Source organism: Danio rerio, chromosome 24, assembly GCF_049306965.1.
Source record: "Danio rerio strain Tuebingen ecotype United States chromosome 24, GRCz12tu, whole genome shotgun sequence".
NCBI classification, from domain to species: domain Eukaryota; kingdom Metazoa; phylum Chordata; class Actinopteri; order Cypriniformes; family Danionidae; genus Danio; species Danio rerio.
The window spans coordinates 38,837,501-38,847,500 of record NC_133199.1 but is presented as its reverse complement, the minus strand read 5'-3'; the positions used below and the strand labels follow the sequence as shown (position 1 = coordinate 38,847,500).

General features: G+C 30.2%; 1 protein-coding gene across 10 annotated transcripts in view; it reads right to left on the bottom strand.

The window, feature by feature from the left end:
* The window catches only part of st18 (ST18 C2H2C-type zinc finger transcription factor), a 132,670-nt gene that overhangs the window by 31,341 nt on the left and 91,329 nt on the right, over positions 1–10,000 (bottom strand). For all 10 annotated transcript variants that reach the window (XM_073941004.1, XM_073941006.1, XM_073941009.1 and 7 more), the window contains 3 exons: positions 7,646–7,780; positions 5,350–5,440; positions 3,246–3,338 (listed from right to left, as the gene is read on the bottom strand). In XM_073941004.1, coding sequence (XP_073797105.1) covers positions 3,246–3,338; positions 5,350–5,440; positions 7,646–7,780 — 319 coding nt within the window. The remainder of the gene's footprint in view (positions 1–3,245; positions 3,339–5,349; positions 5,441–7,645; positions 7,781–10,000) is intronic.

Below are 10,000 nucleotides of genomic sequence, written 5' to 3'. Positions count from 1 at the left end.
TTTTGAGATTTTGGCCTTTTTGCCTCTTCATGAAGTGTTTATTTGTTTAGTCTACAGTTTAACAATTTACAGTGGGGATGCATCAGTGTACTGGTCACCGATATTTATCAACCAATACTGAATTCATTTAAAGCTATCTGTATATTGGCAATAATATGATGCACAGAAGTATCAGCCACCGATATTTATCACCCGATATTGGAATATTTAAGATATCGGTATATTGCCAATAATTAAATGCACCAATGTATCAGCTGCGGATATTTATCAACTGATTTTAAATTAATTGAAAGATTTCGGTGTATCTACAGTAATATAATGCACTCATATATCAGCCACCGATATTTATCGGCTAATGTGGAATAAATTTAAAGATATCGGTATATTTTCAATATTATAATGCACCGATTTATCAGCCACCAATATTTATAAATTGATTTTGAATTAATTTAAAGATATCAGTATATCTACAATAATACAATACATTGATATATCAGCCACCGATATTTATCGACTGATTAGGAATTAATTTTACAATATAGGAATATCTACAATAATATAATGCACCTATGTGTCAGCCACTGATATTTATCAGCTGTTATTGGATTAATTTAACACTATTGATATATCTACAATAATATAATGCACCAATGTATCGGTCATTGATATTTATTGACAAATATTGGTTTTATATAATGGTATCGGTATATTCACAATAATATGATGCACCAATGTATCTGCCACTGATATTTATCAACCAATACTGAATTCATTTAAAGCTATCTGTATATTGGCAATAATATGATGCACAGAAGTATCAGCCACCCATATTTATCAACCGATATTGGATTATTTTGAAGATATCGTTATATTGCCAATAATTAAATGCACCGATGTATTAGCTGCGGATATTTATCAACTGATTTTAAATTAATTGAAAGATTTCGGTATATCTACAATAATATAATGCACTCATATATCAGCCACCGATATTTATCGGCTAATGTGGAATTAATTTAAAGATATCGGTATATTTTCAATATTATAATGCACCTACGTATCAGCCACTAATATTTATAAATTGATTTTGAATTAATTTAAAGATATCAGTATATCTACAATAATACAATACATTGATATATCAGCCACCGATATTTATCGACTGATTAGGAATTAATTTTAAAATATAGATATATCTACAATAATATAATGCTCCCATGTGTCAGCCACTGATATTTATCAGCTGTTATTGGATTGATTTAACACTATTGATATATCTACAATAATATAATGCACCAATGTATCGGTCATTGATATTTATTGACAAATATTGAATTTATATAATGGTATCGGTATATTCACAATAATATGATGCACCAATGTATCTGCCACTGATATTTATCAACCGATATTGGATAAATTTGACAACTATCAGTATAACGGCATAAATGTGACTACTAGGCCAATACTGATGTTTTCTTAATTAGGAGGCAACAAGTTGCACGTTTCTTGAATTATCCAACATTTTTCTCAAAATGAGATTGTAGAATACTTGCAAAAAAACTAAATATACGATTTTGTACAGTTTATATGTACAAAATGTGCTGGCACAATACCATTGGTTTGAATGGGATACAACGTCTTGGTCAATTAAAGGGACTGACTGCACTTTGGTGAGTCAACATATTTCAGGAGCAGCAAAATGTATATTTTACATATAGCAACAATTAAATAAGACGGAGAAAAAAATCAATGTTTAGTAAAATGAAATAAGATGGAGAAATGGAAAAAAATAACTACTACTGTATAATACTGTATGCAATACTGAATGCAATCGAGCAATATTATCCCTAGTTTACAGTATTTTCTGAATTATGGCGTAAAAAAGAGATTTCCAAACATTTGACTGTAATGAGCATTTAAGCAACTTCATCCAATGTTTTTAAATAATCTTTTTATTGTTTTTAGCATAAGAAATAATCAATAACATAAACAGAACAAAAAACAACATAAATAAATATTTATAAAATAAGGGGTGGGGGGGCCATTTGATTTTGTGTGTGACAAAGGCCATTTCAAAATACACAAATAGTCAGACACAACATAATACAACATCATCCAGAAAGCATAAGGAAATAAATAGAATTAAATATGAAACAAAATAATTTACAGAGAAATGCATAGGCTCCACAATTCGACTTACTCCAGACCAATCTCACTTATAAAGAGTTACAAGTTAGCATAGCATTACTGATATAGAACACACTTGGGCTCCAGATTTTTAAAAATGTGTTTAGTTTGTTTGTCATCCCATATCGCATTTCCTCCACGGGCAACACGTAACTTAAGCTCCTAACCCAAATTTCGAAGACAGGCACATAATCTGACTTCCAATTTTGTAAAATTATTTTCTTTGCTAATATCATACACAAAGATACTGCCTGTGATATATATTTATCTCCTATTTCTGAGGTGTCTCCGAAAATGGCCAATCTTATCCCGTATACTTCAGATATAAACTTAAAAATCCTCTGCCAAAATGAACTAATTTTATGGCATGACCAGAATGAGTGAGCCAGTGTACCTTCAGAGTTTTTACATTTGTTGCACAATGAGGAAGAATTTGGAAAAATCTTATTTAATTTCACTTTAGAATAATGCAGTCTGTGGACAACTTTAAATTGAATCAGTCTGTGTCTCGTGTTGATAGAGCAATCATGAATTTTGGAAAGATAATCTTCCCATGAATCATCTGATATTACTGTATTTAGCTCATTTTCCCACTCTTTCCTAATTTTGTCAGTGTTTGAATTAACCTCATCCAATAATAAGTTATAGAAAAAAGAGACTGTACCTTTTTCTATTGGGCTGTGTTTTGTTATATTCTCAAGTGTCTGGTGTATGGATATATTTTCAAAACCAGGAACATTTTTCCTAGAAAAATCCCTTATTTGAAAACATCTGTACTTCATCCAATTTTTACCCAATTTCTGTACAAGAAATGCATGCAAATTAGCATAGATTTACTTAAATAATGCCTCATTTCCAAATTTAAACATAACAGTTTTGAAAAGTTCTTTGTAAATCTCTAACATGTTTGCAGTTCCTGATTGAATCAATCAACTAGAGAAATATACTTTAGCTCTTAAAAAATCCCAATTATTTTCTCAGAAAAATTTGAGGGTCTTTTCAGAAAGATGATTGATGGACATAATCGCTTGACCTCAATTAGACGGGTTCATTACCTGGTCATTCTCTCTGCCGTCGGTCTGCATTTTACAGGATCCTCCTGAGGTTTGGAGATCTTTTCAGCGGCTGCGATCGGACAACCCGAGAGACTATAAGAACACAGACATCACAAGAATGAAGTTAGACTCCATCGGGTTGTTAACTTTATTTTAATTGAATCTGGGTTCGTTCAGGAGTAATTGTACAATTAAAAAGAATCCAATAGTTTCTATGCAATAAACATCACATTGTTTTATAGTCTAGTTAAGTGTTGAAACTTTCCTTTTTAGCAAAGATCCGAGTTTTAATTGCAAGAGCATCTCTTTTTTGGGGGGATAAATTAACATATGTGACACTTTAAGGTGGTTTCAATCTGAGCATCTGTCCAAAATAAAGGTGTTTACACAGCAAGAAAGATAACTATATTGATAACTAGTGTCCACATTAAAGCATTATAATCTTCTGGTTATTATAAGTGCATGCATTGAGATGGTCCACTGGTAATAAAATAGTATAAAATTGTAATCCAATCTTCACCTGAATACACATAAGAACACAGATGGACAAATTGCTTAGAAACTGGGATGTTTGCTTGTAAATGAATGTAGTTTATACAGTATCATTAGAATATAAGCAGTCTGCTTTCCTTGTCCCTACCTATAAACTGACATAAAATGTTCTTAAATAAAGTAATCATACTAAAATATGAACCTAATTGTCTATTATGTATAACATGATGTCTTTTATTTTATTGTACAATACCATGTCATCATATGTCATTACCACTTATTGATAATGTTAATGACCTCTAAAAATAATAATAATAATAAAAATGGAATATAAATCTGTAAATGAATAACACAATCAACTAAAAAAGAGCTAAAATATTAGTAAATTAATAGCAAGTATTAGTATTAATAGCAAATTAATTAAAAAAGAAAAGAAAAAAAGCTTTTTGGTAATGACACAAAAAAAAGATCTCATATAAAAAAAATACACAAACATCTCAAAATTATTATCAATGGTAAACAAAATAATATTTAAAAAAAATAAATAACGTCATACCTAAATATGAACTAAATCTCTAAAAATATATGTTTTTTTAAATGTAAAAATAATTAAAATATATTATCACCAATATTTTTTTTAATTTAATTTTAATGGCACTTAATCAAATAACTTAATTCCATCTTATAAGATGAAATAAAAATGTAATAAAAATATAATCTTAATTATTCCAAACAAATTTCATTTTTGTAATAAGTAAATAAATAAATTAAATAAATAAATAAAATAAATATATACATATTTTAAAATATAAAGCACAAATATATAATATATTTTAAAATATAAAGCACAAATATAAAATATAAAGCACAAATATATATCAAATGACCAGATATAAAACATTTGTTAATAACAATAACAAATACAATCTTATATAAGACTGACATAAACATCTCAAAATTTGAATCAAGGGTAAAAATAATAATTAAACAATTAATAACACCAGACCCCAAAAAATGTAATGCTAAATTAATTTTAATACATACTATCACTAATACTTATTGTTTATTTACTTCCATTTTAATGATGCTTGATCAAACAACTTGTGACGTTTGGTAATGACATTTTTGTAAAAAAAAAAAAAAAAAAAAAAAAAAAGAACACTTCGGTAATAAAAACAACAACAACAAATAAAGTCTGACTTAAACATTAATTAAACAAAATTATAATCAAGGGTAAAAATAATATTTTAAGAATTAATAATACCATACCCTGCCAATCGAAATACAAAATTAATTTTAAATTATATTATCACCAATAATTGTTTATTTAATTTCATTTTAATGACGCTAGATCAAATAACTTAGGTAATGACATCTAACAAGATAATGTAAAAATTGGATAAAAATATCTAAATTAATAACACAACCATATATTTTTGTAATAAATAAATAAATTGTACAAAAATATATTAAATGAATTGAAAATTCAACAATAAAATTCCCTGAAAAATCCAACTGGTTTGACAATGACACATAACAAAGACAATATGAAAAACAGAAAACGATTAGTGTGCAATTGGCAGATTAATCAGGCTGTTTTCCTCGTCCTCACCTTCTATGCGTGCTACGGTTACTATTAACATGACCTCTTCCTGTACATCCAGGCGTCGGACATTTGAGGACGTTTTCATGCATGGCCAGAACTAAAAGAAACAACACAACAATATAACAGTGAAGCTTCACAGAGAAAACGAGACATTTCCTTAAAGAAAGTTTGCTGAAGCTGGTTTGAAAAGCTTCCCCTTTTCAGTCTGAACCATATTTGTCTCTGTCAAATATGAACATGCATAAACATCACGACTATTTTGATGACCATTTAAGAGGCAGACGCACATTGTTGAAGTCCTATCCCTTAAGTTTTCGTAATTAGTTTGGAGGATGTGCTCGTCTATTTAGGCTCCATCCGCGGCTCCTTTGATTCGCAGAAATGCTGCTTGTGGTTTAGGAGTACATGCTTTCATATTGGAGGGAAAAAAAGGGGGGAAAAACTTAATTACATTTTCTGTTCCTTTTGTCACATCACTGTTTAATGGCCAATGTTTGTTGTGCTACTCTCAAATGGAGAAAACAGCAAGTCAAAAGTTGCTTCCAGAATACAGTTTTTAATTTGCATACCACTGGAAAATATATAAATAAATCAATCCTCTGTTGTGGTGACGACTGAAAATTTCTTTAAGGAAAAAAACTTTGGAGCTTGGTGCAGCATTATGTGGATGGGTAAAACATGAAATGCAAATTGTATTTTCTTTTTTCATGGCATATTCATGCCATGATTATAAAGGTTCCATGACAGTCTTATGATTTATTAAATCCACCAGAAACCGCTGTCGACTGACTGACTGACTGACCCACCCTCCTCCTTTCCTAAACCCAACCAATAGTGTTTTAAAAGCACCAATTTACCTGCCCACCCACTTCCCTAAACCCAGCCAATAGTGTTTTAAAAAAGCACCAATTGACCCGCCCACCCACTTCCCTAAACCCAACCAATAGTGTTTTAAAAGCACCAATTGACCCGCCCACCCACTTCCCTAAACCCAACCAATAGTGTTTAAAAAGCACCAATGACCCGCCCACCCACTTCCCTAAACCCAACCAATGGTGTTTTCAAAAGCACCAATTGACCCGCCCGCCCATTACCCTAAACCCAACCGATAGTGTTTTAAAAGCACCAATTGACCCGCCCACCCACTTCCCTAAACCCAACCAATACTGTTTTTAAAAGCACCAATTGACCCGCCCACCCACTTCCTAAACCCAACCAATAGTGTTTTAAAAGCACCAATTGACCCGCCCACCCACTACCCTAAACCCAACCAATACTGTTCTTAAAAGCACCAATTGACCCGCCCACCCACTTCCCTAAACCCAACCAATAGTGTTTTAAAAGCACCAATTGACCCGCCCGCCCATTTCCCTAAACCCAACCGATAGTGTTTTCAAAAACAATTCAGACAAAAAAGTCCTCACCTGATTTTTACCATGTTTTCAGCATTTACCACATTCTCATTCTGTTATTTACTTGTTTATTATTTATTTTTGGCTTCTGTTTTTGTTTTACCCGCTTTCTGAAACCAGACCCCGTCGTTGCGGTCAACTCCTCTTCAAGTCTCAAATCCGTGAACATACATGCCGAGCTACTGGACAAGCTGGTAACAGCGCGAAAGACGTCTACACGAGGTAAGCACGAAAAAGAAGACGTCATACCCTGTAGCATTCGTTTTAAAGACAAAATGCAGCCATTCGTGCTTCTGGCTACATAATATGCGATCTCCAGAAATGTATATAGGGCTACGTTTTCAGAATGAGCCTATGTTGTATAAATTACCCAATCAACAACGCAATTAATTACAAAAAATTTGCAACAATAAATGGGATTTTTAATTTAAATCTCAAACCATTGGAATTAAAATGTAAAAAAAATAAAAGTTTAAAATGCCGATATAAATACCAATTTCACTTAAAATATAATTTATTTCAAATTTAATTTAATTAAATTTATTTGTTATTTTAAAGGTTTATTTTAAAATTACTTCGAAAAATGTAACTAAACTACAATTTAAAAAATACAAACTGTAACAAAATAGCTATTAAATAATTCCCCCGTCTGCACAAATGTGAATATAGCAGTGCGTGGTTAGTTAAGCAGTCACCGTGTAATCTTTTATCCCCACTATCTGTACAACTAAACCTTGATCATTAGCACGCCATGAATATTTATGGGCTGAAAATGATCACAGTGTTGTTATGGCTAATTGTATTTGTTCTGTTTGCATTGCGCCGCTGTGAAGGGAGGAAATGTGTGTAATGTCCTCAGGAAGCGATGCGTAACAGGAGCACAGACTCACTCTCTGGGGGCACACGGACTTTGTGAGGACATCCAGACAGACTCCGGTGATGAGGATAGAGGCCTGTCACGTGACCCGTCCCGTCGCAGCCTGGGGTCGGACATTTGATGTCTTTCTTCTCTGTGCGGGGAGAGTCTAGAACACACGCACACACAAACAGTAAAATTACTGATACCCTCATCTATTATTACTCCAGTAATCGCATCCTCCTTTATTCTTTCATCATATAATCCTTTCGTGAGATTTATGGGAGCAACTTATGTTAAACTGTAAATAAATCAGTGAAGCTTTTTGGAGGAGTTATCCTCTCACAGGTCATCCATCCTTTGTAAACAAATGACTTTTAGAGACTATGAATAGACCAAAAACTCTAATTGAGTCTTTAATATTATTGATGTATATTAATTATTGCTCAACTTTTGGGAATACAAAGAGAAAATGTTGGATTCAGATATGCTTCAGATAGTACGGTCCCACTTTAAGTATAAATATAAATAAAAAATATAAATACAACATACGTACTGTGTTCATTATGTGTTGCAGAAGATTTCTGAAGCTATTAAGGTGGCATATGAGTATGGTTGGGAAAGGTTTGGTGGTATGGGTAGGTTTAAGGTGGGTTAAGGTCTAAGGGATGGTCAAAAGTGCAATTATAAATGTAATTACAGAAATTAATTACAGATGTAATTACATGCAGGTATTTAGTGAAGTTTAAGTACAATGTAAAAACATGTATTTACACAACAATCACATTGTAACGATTTATTCATTTCAGTGTACATATTAGTTAAGGCCACTTCCTATAAAGTGGGACCGATTACATTAATTACACTGGGACACTGTCTAAATATAAAGGTGTTTTATAAATAAATGTATTAATAAATAAATTATTATTATTAATAAATTAAATAAATACATAAATGTATTAATAATAATGAAATAATAATAATTATTAATAAAAAATAATAAAAACAATAAGAATTGTTAGTTACTTTATTTGATTATTATTATTAATAGTTATCGAATAAATACAAATAATCACAATAATAAGGATGATAATAATAATTATATAAATTAATAATAATAATTATGATATAAATTATTATTAAAAATAATAATAACAATAATAATTTATTATCATTATTATTAATTTATATCATTATTATTATCATCTTTATTATAAATTTTTTTATGATTATTAATTTATATCATTATTATTATCATAATTATTATTATTATTATTAATATATTATATATTATTATTATTATTATTATTAATTTATATCATTATTATTATCATCATCATTATTATTAATATTAATATTATATTATTATTTTTATTATTAATTTATATCATATACTATTATCATCCTTAGAATATTATTATTATTATTTTGATTATTATTATTATTATTAGTACTATTATTATTATTATTTTTATTATTATTATCATTCTTAAAGGTAAACAGATCTAAATAAAGCACAAATCTACTATGTATATGGACTATTTATGCCACAACCTTATGTAAAATTATTTGTTTGCAAATTATCATTTGATTTAAAAAATATTTAAAAAGAATTGATTTTTAATGTTCTATATTTAATGATTTAAACCAGAAAAAGTACATAATGAAAAAAGTACTGTTTATGTGTTTTTCAAGAAAATGTTCAATATATTTATCAAAGCTTGTTTAATTATCATAACCATACTAATAACTGCTGCTCAATCGAAACATTTTGCGAAATATGTCATAAAGCCTAGTGTTGAACAAAAATTAAATATGTGCTTACTAAAATAAACTTATAGCATAAAAATTGTGCAAAACATGCTAATATTTTAAGAGGATGCAATACAAACTTAAAATATGCAGTATTTTACTAATAAAATGTTATTTTATTAATAAATTTTTTATCCCTTGAGCTACCCTACAATCAGATGGTAATACACAGATATGTACACATTTGATAGCCATTTAACATGCTTAAAAATCTAAAACCTTTACAGTAGAATTACTTCAAACAACTGACAGAATTACATTTACAGGCCACTTTATTAGGTACACCTGTCCAACTGCTTGTTAATATAATTTTTTTAATCAGCCAATCACATGGCAGCAACTCAATTCTTTTAGGCATGTAGACATGGTCAAGACAATCTGCTGCAGTTCAAACCGAGCATCAGAATGGGGAAGAAAGGTGATTTAAGTGACTTTGAACGTGGCATGGTTGTTGGTGTCAGACGGGCTGGTCTGAGTATTTCAGAGTCTGCTGATCTACTGGGATTTTCACACACAACCATCTCTAGGATTTTCGAAGAATGGTCCAAAAAGGGGAAAATATCCAGTGAGCGGCAGT